A 12,293-nucleotide genomic window follows, 5' to 3' on the forward strand; every position below is an offset into this window, starting at 1 on the left:
ACTTTTTTGGTCTTGACTCAACTATAGAAGGAGAAAATTAAAAGAACCAAATTGGGAAACAGATACTAGGTATCAGTTTCATCATGCTTTGTGACTTTTGCCAAAAAGGCCTTGCATCACATAGCTTGGTCAAATTACATTCTGCAAACTTTGGTTCGAATTGCATAGAGTTCTATCTATGCTAGTTTTTAGCAAACAAAAATGCTAAACATCCCATGTTGATAAAATGCAAAGTGCTTATTCCTGATTCGAGTTATTTTTATTTATCTATCCACTAATTCAATATTTATTTGCACTATGCCACATTATTTACATTCTACTGCTTTCATTCTAGAAAAAAACTGTCCAAAGAAGTGCAAAAAAGAAGAAAACATAAAGGAGTCGAGGTCATATATGAAGGCCAGAGTCCTCTTGGGGAAACCTTTGCATGCAACATAACTACACAGGCATTCCACAAACCTGCTCTGGTGGGATGTTTTTTACATGACCAATCATGCACTGTTTGCAGAATCAACCAACCAACAGATACTGCACCACAGTGAGGAAACTGCCTATATGATTACGGTTACATGCACAGTTTTTCCCCCCAAGAGGATTCTGATCTAAATGAAGTGGTGATGTGGAACAAGGGCTTGCAGGGTCAACAATCTGGGGCTTCCTCATCAATAGAAAATACAACGATATCTACCACCACCATCCAACCTTCCCTGTTCCTCTGAGCATAGGTGCAATCCTAACAGTAGCTGGGAGAGAAAAGGGTTTTCAAAGGACCAGTGCACTGTTCCAAACTTGCCCTACTGTACTGCAGGGTATTTTAGGATGGTATGCTGTTGACTGAACTACCAGGAGTCGTTAGCTTTACAGAAGACCTGCTCCACATTGGTTGGCATAGAACGAAACAGCTACCTGTATTTCTGGACTTTTCTGGAGAGGGCTGTAAGCACCCATGACACTACTGCTTAAACTGCTAAGTTTTCAAGCTTCCCTGAGATGTCATACTGGTCTGTAGCATATTTGGAACTCCCACTACAAACATAGTTCAATCCGTTCAGCAGTAAAATGAAGTCATTGTTCAGAGATATGGCTCACCATGGTATGGTTAATACAGCGGTGCCTCACTTAACGGCAATAATCCGTTCCAGAAAAATCACTGTTAAGTGAAATTGTCGTAAAGTGAAAATAAAAATGCATTGAAACGCATTGAAAACCGTTCAATGCGTTCCAATGGGCTAAAAACTCATAATCCAGCGAAGATCCTCCATACAGCAGCCATTTTCGGTGCCTGTATAGCGAGGAATCCGTCCCTAAACACAGCGGGGAGCCATTTTAAGCATGTGACCACGGAAGATTGTCTTTGGACAAACGTTGGCTCTATGGCTTGGAAATGGGGATGAGCACCGCCCCCTAGAGTCGAACACGACTGGGCAAAAATTGTCAAGGGGAACCTTTACCTTTACCAATGCATTCCAATGGGGAAACGCTTTTCGCAAGACGATGTTTTCACAAGACAGCGATTTCAACGGAACGAATTAACATCATCTTGCGGGGCACCACTGTACAACGTCACTCCATACTGGCTTTGTTCAGATACAGCAGTACTGCATGAGAGATGCATCATCTATGTATAACTCTTTGCCACTTCATCTGCAGAAACAATAAGGCCACACAGATCTCCATGCACGAAAGCTCTCCTAGGTTTTTTAATCCAGAGTAATAAGCATCCCAACGTGCTTAGCGAAAGTGGTAACACCATAGGTGCTTTTATAGGGGAAGAAGTTATGCAGTTCTTCAAAAGCAACAGCAAAGTAACAGGAAAGCAGTAAGAGTGGGCATCCTTTACAGACAAGGGGAGGAGCCCAGTTAAAAGCAGTCGTGCTGGGCAAGTTACTTTTTAAAACTACAACTTGCAGAATCTTGGCAAACGAGCAACATTTCCAAATTGGAAAACAGTGGTAGATTTGTTTTGTTCTCATAATACCCAGGTTCATTTTCGATATCCAGTGTGGTATAGCGGATGGAGTGATAGACTATGACTCAGGAGGCCTGGGTTTGAGTCCCCGCTCAGCTATGGGAACTCACTAGTGGAAGTGGAGCTGGAAAAACCACTCCTTAAATATCTCACTTACCTTGAAAGCCACATTAGGGTCACTACAAGTCAGTTCTAACTTGATGGCACATAACAAGTTTATTTTACAATAACAAATGACCCACCTTTGGGAGAGATATTTAGCTTTCAAACTCCCAAAAATTAAATTAATTCAAAGAACAAGCGATTCAAGCATGTTGACATGTTCAGTATGATACTTTTTTTTCTTTTTCTTCTTTTTTAAAAAAGGACTAGTCGCCTTTTTGTATATGCATCCAGGGCGATGCCAAAAACCAATCCTGCTCCTTCTTTATGAAGTTGCAATAAATCTGAATACAGTTCACAAGAACATTTTCACTTGGTGAGCATGCTTAAGTTGGACAAGTCATGCTCACAGCCTAAGGCACCTAAGCTTCCTCCTCAATTATTAGTTCACAGGCTCCTAGCTTGCATAGTGTCCACTCACTCTTCCACAGCCCACGCAGCTTCTGCTGAACTGAAGAAAGCAATGTAGATAAATACAAAGAGAAAAGGAGTGGGTTGTTGTGACAGAACAGCCTTCCCTGCCAAACGGTGTGTGCTCCAGAGGCTTGACATCGATTCCCATCATCCCTTGGTCTGCACTGCATAGTGGCTGGGTGATAGGATGCTCCAGGGGTCTAACCAACACCATTTAAATGGAAAACATGCAGTCTTCCAGACTTCACTGGACTTAACCTTTAATCAGTTCTCATCAGTGGTTAGGGTGGCTAAGGCTGATGGGGAATTTGCAGTTCAACAACATAATGGAAGGTAACTTTCTCCACTCCATTTTTAAAAAAAATGTAAATCAGACTTGGGGATATCCTATGAAACAGTTGTGTTGCTCTGGTTTTGTTTTCCTCAGACGGTGAAGTGCACACGCTGGTTTCAAGAGTCATCGTGAAAGACAGGTTTCTGAGGCAGGGGTAAGGAACACGTAGTTCTCCAGATGTTACTGGACTACAACTCCTATCATCCCTCACAACTGGCCATATAAGCTAGGGGTGATGGGAGCTGAAGTTCAACAATATCCAAACTCTAAATTCTAGATGGTCACACATTCCTAGTTTTATAGCACAGGATGGTATGATGTGCACGAAATGGAAAAGGGTAGGTGGACAACTCCCCCTAGCTTAACACAGAGCACTGCATCACAACTACTAATTAAAGCAATCTTACCTTTAAAATTTCCAAGGAACAAGCCAGGAAGTATCTGTAAGAAAGAAATATAATATCAAATATAGATCTCTTGTGGTAATGGAATATGACGCAGTTCGATTTGCATACAGGATGGAACACAAGGCTAATAATTTTGAAGGCACAGTAATGTGAACATGTTTTTCCTCATGATGTTCCCCACTCTTTAACACTTCAAAGTGACTTTCAAAACATGTCTTTCCATGACTTAACTACCAGTTTTTAATTTTATTTTTCTAAAAGTCTAAGTGTCCCATAGCTTAATATCAGGGATTTTGTTTTCTCAAAATGTTATTCTAAACTGGGAATGATCGTACACAAGACTGTAATATCAGATTGTTCAGGAAGATTGGCAATGGCCAAATTTGAACCTAAATCAAGCATTTGAACCCAAAACAACTAATCTAACTAAATCTATCATTTTACTGATCTATTATATTTTAATTAACACTTTTGTTTTATGCCCCCCATTTGTGTTGCTGTTTAGTTAATATGCTGTATTTGTTGTTTGTCATTATCTTAAACATATTCCCATGTTGTGATCAGGAAATTGTGTAAACAAATAAGCAAATTGTTCAAGCATAAAGGGGGAGAGACATGTAATATTTTCCCCTTCTTATGTAATAAATACATAAATAAAAACTGTAGCGTGGAGGATCTGCTCAAAACAAATCAAAGTCATTTGGAAGTGTCACGCCAAAGGCAAGACTTCGTTCTCATTCATTTCACAACTTCTGTTAATTCATTATGACTTGGTTACTACAAAAAATAAGAAGTTGCAAGTATTAATTGTAACTCATAAGACCCTCAATCCACAGCCCACTACCAGCGATATGTGTGAATGGGGGGAATCAGAAGATGCAAGCAGCTACACAAACTGCACTGAACATTAACTCTGCTGACAGATTAGGGAGAAACTGCAAAAGGTGTTTTCCTTATTTCAATAGCAAGCGTAGGGAGCAGACATACTGAGACCACAGGACAGGAGAAGGGTGACAGCTAACTCCTTTTCTCTATGTTGCTGTCCTAAGAGGCCACACAGACACATGACTACTAGGTCAGTCAACCCACGTGGACTCAGATTTTTAGTTTTATCATCGCTAAGTTCTGACCAAAGATAGAATTCAAAGCAAACAAGGGAAAACCCAGAAAGACGCTTAAGGCACATGACTGGAACCCAAGGGACCTTTTTTAAAACCTCAGCATACCAGAAAAGAACAAATCAGGCATTTGCTCACTCACTCACTCACTCACTCACTCACTCACTCACACACACAGAGAGAGAGAGAGAGAGAGAGAGCATGCACTCACACGTACGCTATTACCTATCCCTGTCTTAAAGACTTAATTCCACTGCTCACCAATCTAATGGGCACCTATTGTACTAGATTTATCCTGCTTTTACAACTGCTTTTGACTGCCCTTCTGTAATATCAGTCCAGATACAGGCAAACATCCGTCAGAAACACCTTAAGAAACATGTGAGTTTATACTGCTAACATGTTTTTCACTGTACTGTATTTAAATCAGACAGCTTTGCTATTTTCTTACCCTCAGTTTTCCTGCCTCTTCCTCTTTGCACACTTTTGTTTGTTACCTAGTAAGGCAGGGGGCACGTCTGCATTTAAAACAACTGCAGGGCCTAGCGACTAAAGGTGCTTAATCAATATTGCTATCCTGTGAGACTGCCCGTGTATTCTGAAATACTGCCAGGCATTTTTATGCGAACAGGATCACTTCAGAAAAGGCCCATATTACTTACTCAGAAGTAAGTGGTCCTTAACATCAATGTAGCTAATCTCAAATAACACAGATAGACGATCACATCCTTTGTTAAGAGATTTCAAGAGATCACTGGCCTTAAATATTTGTTTACTCACCACCTTGAATCCTTTCACTGAGAGAAAGGCACACTATAAATCCAGTAAATAAATGAAGTAAACAAAAATAGAATATTGATACAGCCCTAAGTGGGCAATCCTCTAGATACCTATCCTGACATTAGTCCCACTGGAAATATGCAGTCTTATATACATACATGAAATCAGTTTTATTGAATTGAATGTGATCTAAATAGCCATAATCTAAGTTTTGCCCATCTAGTCACATTTTACAGCCTAACAGATTATTTTATATATACTCAGAAACAAAACTCATTAATTTCATGTCACAGACTTCTAAGCAAGCAAGCCTACCAATGTGAATACAAATCAATCACTCATGGGGTGGGGAGCAAGTCAAAGACTTTGTATTAATACCTATTAGGACATCAACAATGTTATTAGAAATATGTAAGCAACTGAGATTGACACTACCATTCCCTTGACATCTCCTAGAAACCCTGGGCAAATGTTTGCATTTAAGGTAAAGATATCTGACAAATTCTAGTGGCACTTTAAAGGCCAACCAATCTTATCTGGCATAGCTTTTGTGAACTGCAGGCCACCTCACGAGATGCTCCTCACAAAAATCTAAACCAAATAAAACTGGCTTGTCCTTAAGATGCCATTAAGTTCTTTGTTGACTTTACTGCAACAGACTAACCCATGTGGCCCTGCAAACTGACATTTTTAAGGGAAACCAAAGGCATAGGAAAGAAGGCAGGCAGGTTCAAAATAGAGAGGTAAATGTAGACATACAGTTCTCCATCAGATTGTGATGGGTTTCCCACAAGCTATGAGCATTGGGATGGACAGGAAGAACATAAAGGTATTTGAACTCAATAGGGGATAGGATGCTGCATGAAATCATCAACATTTTTTAAATATCTGATGGGGAGATGAAGCACCCCTGCTAGCCTTTCAAGCCTGAGCAACTGTTCTGGTCAGCTTATGTCAGTTTCTGGCCCTTAAGTCCATCAGGACCACAAAAGTGGAACAGAAAATCTATCACCCCACATGACAATGGGGGAGATACGCTCCCAGGTATATTTAAGGTTTCTCTGCTGCAATCCAAAAAAATGCTGTTGGACTGCAGCTCCATCACCAGCTATAACTCCCAGGCAGCATAGCCAATGATAAGGTAGGAAAGGGGCTCCATGAATGCTGTATTTTTCTCACTCATATCTCACTTCCATGATTCTTTAAATGCCAGTTGGATATCTTAATGATTAAGATATGCTGGTGTTCATGATCTGGAAAGGGGGGGGGCTATAGTTTACTGGTGGAATAATAACTGGTAAGGCTCAACTCCTAGTATCACATACTTAGGCCTAGAAAATACCTCTTTCTTAGTTCCTGGGGAGCTACTATCAGTCTGTGTAGCTAGCTTGGCCTGATTTGGCCTAAAGCCACTTTGTTGTTGCATGCTGTCAAGTCATTACTGACTTACAGCAACCTGGAAACGGTTTTCAAGGTACCTGAGACGTTTATGGAGTGGTCGATCATTGCCACCCCTGCCCAGTGGGGATCTGAATTCAGTTCTCTGAAACCTGGTCCTACCTTTCAACATATACTATATCTGGGGATCTGAACCCAGTTCTCCTAGGTCTGAGCCCAATGCTCTATCCTTCACACCACACAACTTTTATACCTCTTGCAAAACAATAAAGACAAATCCCAGCAACCAAGAAGATTACAGCTGATATTACAAGAGTGGGAGACAGAGGAACAAGGGCAGAAGGAGGCAAGAGGGTGCGAGGGGAAGAATGTGAGCAAATGCCATTAATTCCACCCCATGAAGATCCAGAGAGCGGACATGCTCCTGCATCCGGCATGATTGGCTGATCAGACAAGAGGGCGAGGGCAAACAACAGCCAGATGATCCAAGAACCAATTGTGGCAACAGCAGGTGTTAGCAGCCTCTGGAGGTTGTCCTTTGTTAGGAATATTAAGGGAAAGCAATAAGCCTCTCTGGCTGAAGAACAAAGGGAGTTTTTGAAATTGAACTCATCCACCACTGGTGGATTTATCTTGCCCACAACCCTATATGGCTACAAACAAAGGGTAGGCACAGTTTACCAACTTAAGGTCATTTATACTAATAGCCCAGGCATCTCCTGGGGATGGAGGTTTTGCATTTTAGCCTCTGATCTTCTTGGTACATTAGTATATCATTATGGCATCAAACTGATGAAAAATGTGGCTAAAACCAGCTTTCAAGCCCACTCACTCAGCTGATGCTTCCTCTTCTAATCTCACATTGATGCTCCTGACCCCAGTAGTGCACCTGCTAAATCTGTCCATAGCTGCCTGTGCCAAGTCTATCTATTTAAATCGAAAGGAAGTATCAAATTGCAATGGGGTGGGGCCTACTAGAGGCACACCCATGTTCCCTATTAAACTTTGTCTATACCTTAAAGCACATGTGTGAAAATCAAGGCGTACGGGCCGAATCCGGCCCACTAGGCCATTTCATGTGGCCCTCGCAGTGTTGCCTGCTACTGTGCAGCATACAATACGCAGGCACTTACTCAGTCACCCATAATGCTCTGCAAAGGTGCTGGGAATCCACCCAGCAGGACTTCTAATCCCAGCATTCCAAGCAGAGAAGAGTCAGAACGTTGTAGCTACTTCGGCGGTGTACAGCACCTTTGAAATGTAGTCCTTGTTATTGTCCACTCCCGTTCTTATCTGCTTGCCATTATTTCTAGACTTTGATCATAGACTGTTACTTTGAGCTAGTTATTGCTAAAACCAGTAATAACTGAATTAGAAATATTAAATGTATTTAATATGATAATGAGTAGATACATTTATCTTACAAATACAACAGGCCCTTTGAGGGCAACTATAATGCCAATGCGGCCCAAGATGAAATTGAAATCTGCCTTAAAGTATAGTCATTCCACTTGATACCAAAAACAAACAAGGCAAAATTTTAAGATCTGCAGCTTGAAGGTACTCCAGTTCTTTTGGGTGCTGAGCTTGGTGGCCATATTACCTATGGGATTCTGAGAATGGCAGTCCAGGGGAAAAAAAGACAGCAATTTCCCCTGGTTTTTCACAATGTCACTGGCAGTAGAGCTGCCCTTTTCCAGATCCAAGTTATCTGCCAGCTATACTCTTCCTAAGAATCAGGTCTTGCAATTACCATTCTTACTTAAGTTATGATTACACAATCAAATACTGTGGGATTTGTTGCAGTCACATCATGTGTGAACATTGAATTCTCAAATCAATATGCACCCACCCATTCCCGGTGTGATCACCAACTGTAAATTCAACTGTAATAAAGCCTGTGAATCAAATTGCAGCATAGTCACAGCATCCAATCACTACTCTACCCCATCCTCTACCCCATCCTATGTGAGTATGTCTTTGAAAACCAGCTAGAAAGATCAACTAGTTGAAAATGGTAGTGCTAGGCTTTTGGCAGGGATTACAATTCACCCTGATTCAAAGTGATAGGGCTGATATTAAAAGAACTAAATAATCACATAATTCAAGGAAAATTTGTGTCGTGCAATGTTTGAGGTGGCTGTATGCAGATTTGTCCACAAATCTGGACACCTCTAATTTGAGGATTTGCTTTCCTTTCCAAATTAAAAACATAAACAAAAATGAGATATGACCGGCAGCTACAAGAAGCATGGCCTTTTCCATGGTGGCACCTCTGCAGGGGAACAGTCTCCCAAGAAAGGATTGTCAGGCCCCAAGCCTTCATTCTCTCTGAAATCCAGCAAACAAACAGCCAACTCACATAGCTTTTCACTCAAATGTTCTTTTGTATTTTTAATGAATGATTACTTCCATGACTGATACTGTATTTGATGCAGACTTTTGCCAAGTTTTACAATTATTTTTTTAAAAAAAGAAAAAAAAACAACCCAAAACATCACTCTCCAATTTATGATGTGGGATATTGTGCTTCTGTATGTACAATTCAAAATATCAGGAAATAGGCCCAATATTGTTGTGCAATATTGGGCCTATGTCGCCAGCAGGAAAAAATGAGGCCAGGCTTTACATAGCAAAGGGCAGCCTGAATGTTGGCAAAACCAATGGCAGCACCTGTGCTCATTACCATTCGCAAAGTGATATAAATGTGATAGGACAGATCCTATTGGTTTTCTTTACTTCTTAAAAGTAAATGGCTGCTCATCCCTCCACTCATCAATCAAGGCCTAAGAAAATTACTGTACGGTATTAACAGTGTTCAGAACTGAGTAAGATGTCACCCATTTCTGCTCATATCACCATACAAACAGCCTGGCACACCCCCCCCCCTCGGAATTCGGCAGCGCACAGAACTATCTCTGTTTAAACTGCGGCATAATCTACCACCAACTTCAGCACAATATTCTCCCACGGTTGAGAACAGTTCACACGAACTTGCATCTGTGAACTAGTACCAACCGGACTGGGGGAAAAAGTAGAAGCAAGCGCCTGGAAAGAATAAGATCGATCGGCCGGGATGGCAAAAGTTCCTTATCATTTTGAGCGATTTAAGACGCACGCATGACCTCGCCCAGCTGCTGAAAAACCTGAAACGTTTCCGTCTACATATGCAAATCGGAAACAAGCAGAGGCCCGAATAAAGGAAACCAGCCTGAAAAAAACCAAAAACCTACCGATATTGCTAGTGATGATTTACTGCAGGGACTACCACACTGATAGAGCAGCGAGGGCAAAGACACGCATCTTGGATAAGAGGTGACAGTAAACCTTTAGTAAACCCTCAGCCACTTTACAGGAAAGCCTCATTTAACCTCCGTGGGATTCCTGGGTATACCTGTATGGGATCTGCGCAGTAAATGAGGGCGCGGAGCCCCACTGAATTTCGTGCGTTTTGTTTTTTATACTTATGAATACAGTACAGCGTTTCAGGATTGGGTCGCACGTGCGGACCGAGTATCCACCAAAAAGAGGAGGAGGCAGCGTGTCCTTCTGTTTTTCCCATTCACACCCACCGCCCGAATTTCCAAACAACGGCTCAGAATAAATAAAATAAAATAATAATAATTTTTAAAAAACCTCCGCAGCATCCAGAAAGTTCCTAAACCAAGTGTTAACATTCCCTACCCGGTGACCAAAACAAGGAAGCAGAAGGGCGGGACATGCCTCCTGTCCCGTGAATTGCTCTTTAGATTTTGCACGCGAGCACAAACACAAAACTATTTTAAGAAAATAAGAGAATAAGCAATGTTTACCTTGTTCATCCCATTCCCCATGGCTCTAACCGAGCTGAAACTTTTAGCACCAGAGATTGGAGGCAGCCTAATTAGGTAGGAAGGTACAATTAAAAAAAAAAAACAATGCTAGGGAAAGGGGGGGGTAGAATATTTCCTCTACAAGAATGAGCAATGAAATTAACAGGCTATGAAGTGGCTAATTATTATTCTACGCCGGGCATCGCCCGCTTCCTCCTCTCAAAATTGGCTGGGATTTCCCGCCTAGGGGGTCTTATGATCAGAGGGCTTTCCGCTTGGCCGCTCCTGACCTCCTCGGATAACAGCCCAAATGAACTAGTTACAAGCTCCGACTACCAGGAATTGCGTCTGTCTAACGCCGACTCTTCGGCTTTCGCCACTCCCACGTGTGATGAAAAGCCAGGCTTTGAGAGTCGCCTGATATAATGCCGCTAGGCCTTCTGGGACTCGTAGTTTTCTTGCCAACGGGCTGGCCAGCCTTCAGTGCTGCTCAGGAACTACTACCCCCAGCATGCACAGCGCTAAATAGTTTCTCCCCCTTAATGGGAGCCCGGCCCACTTTCATTCCTGGAAGGATGAGTAAGCGTGGACCAGGTGTGGAGGCGGCGGTGGGGACGCCGCTTTTTTGGTTTCTGAGCAATGGCAGCCAAATTACGCGGCGTATTTTTATATAGATATTTCTATTTTTTGCTCTTTATGCAAAACAAGAATCCAGGGCCCCATTACTGGGCCGTTTCTCGTAATCTGCTTGCATGTGAAATGATTTTCTATTATGTTACAGTTACAGCAAACTTTACACAGAATTTAATACAGTGGATTTAAGGAATTGAAAAAGATAAATGTTTTCCTGGGCGGCGGGGAGGCTGGTGGTTTCCAGAGCATTTGACTGCCCTGTTTCAAGCTATGACACTCTTACTCTCTTTAGTAAACACTGTTTAAAAGTGTTAATCCAAAACCTGCTTAAATCATCATGTTCTGTTTGACTTACACTTGAATTTGGTTTTCTGGTGCTTTCTGTATGCTCTCTTAAATCCAGAAAAGAATCTTGGAAAATGTAAAAGGCAAGAGGAGAAGGGGACGACAGAGGACGAGATGGTTGGACAGTGTCATCGAAGCAACCAACATGAATTTGACACAACTCCGGGAGGCAGCGGAAAATAGGAGGGCCTGGTGTGCTGTGGTCCATGGGGTCACAAAGATTTGGACACAACTAAATGACTATGATACTTCAAAATCCTATGAATCAAATGAGTAGCCACATATACTTTATTCACTGAAACAATTCAAAACTGTTCATATATATGTATATATATTTACAAGCCAAAGTGTTATGTTTCAAAGCACCACATACTTTTCCTCCATAGATTTTTTTGTTCCTCTTGCTTTTAATGATCTGATAGAATTGTGAGATTTTCTTTATGTTTTTTGGTATTCTATTCATTGATCCTTTTAGTATTATATATTCACTGTTACTAACTTAAATACTGTCTTTTTAGCTGTTGTAAGCTGCCTTGGGTCCTTTTTAAGGAGAAAGGTGGATTAAAATATTTTAAATATATGAATAAAATAAATTCTCAAAATCAAAGCCAGATGATAGTTTTCAGAGTATTATGTTCATTCTTTGTTTGAGGAGAGACCTTAGCAGGAGACCTTGCTGTCCTCTAATGCTGCCTTCCTGGCCTGAAGAAGGGTGGATGGAATCTCACATTATGCATAGCTGGAGACAGATGAAGGTGTAGTTGAAGGTACCAATGCATGTGGATAGCAGACCTTGGAAAAGGTGGTTTGGGTTCTTTAACCTCTCATCCCTACTGTTTGGGTAGTTCTTGGAGTTATGGAACAAAACAGTGATTCCCAACCTTGTGTCCCAGATGTTCTTGGACTAAAATTCTCAGAAGC

At 41.5% G+C, this 12,293-nt stretch overlaps 1 protein-coding gene and 1 long non-coding RNA gene across 2 annotated transcripts in view; one reads left to right on the forward strand and one right to left on the reverse strand.

Moving 5' to 3' along the window:
* Positions 1-10,765, reverse strand: part of DUSP22 (dual specificity phosphatase 22) — a 40,112-nt gene extending 29,347 nt beyond the window's left edge. Inside the window, exons 1-2 of the mRNA XM_020789826.3 lie at positions 10,395-10,765; positions 3,287-3,320 (exon numbers count right to left, since the gene is read on the reverse strand). Of these exons, the coding sequence (XP_020645485.3) occupies positions 3,287-3,320; positions 10,395-10,415 (55 nt within the window). The 5' untranslated portion in view covers positions 10,416-10,765. The remainder of the gene's footprint in view (positions 1-3,286; positions 3,321-10,394) is intronic.
* Positions 10,766-10,834: 69 nt separating this feature from the next.
* Positions 10,835-11,983, forward strand: LOC140706846 (uncharacterized). Its single transcript, XR_012086728.2, has 2 exons — positions 10,835-10,988; positions 11,431-11,983. It is a non-coding gene; the product is annotated as an uncharacterized LOC140706846 (long non-coding RNA).
* Positions 11,984-12,293: the final 310 nt, after the last annotated feature.

Source organism: Pogona vitticeps, chromosome 4 (genome assembly GCF_051106095.1).
Source record: "Pogona vitticeps strain Pit_001003342236 chromosome 4, PviZW2.1, whole genome shotgun sequence".
Lineage (NCBI taxonomy): Eukaryota > Metazoa > Chordata > Lepidosauria > Squamata > Agamidae > Pogona > Pogona vitticeps.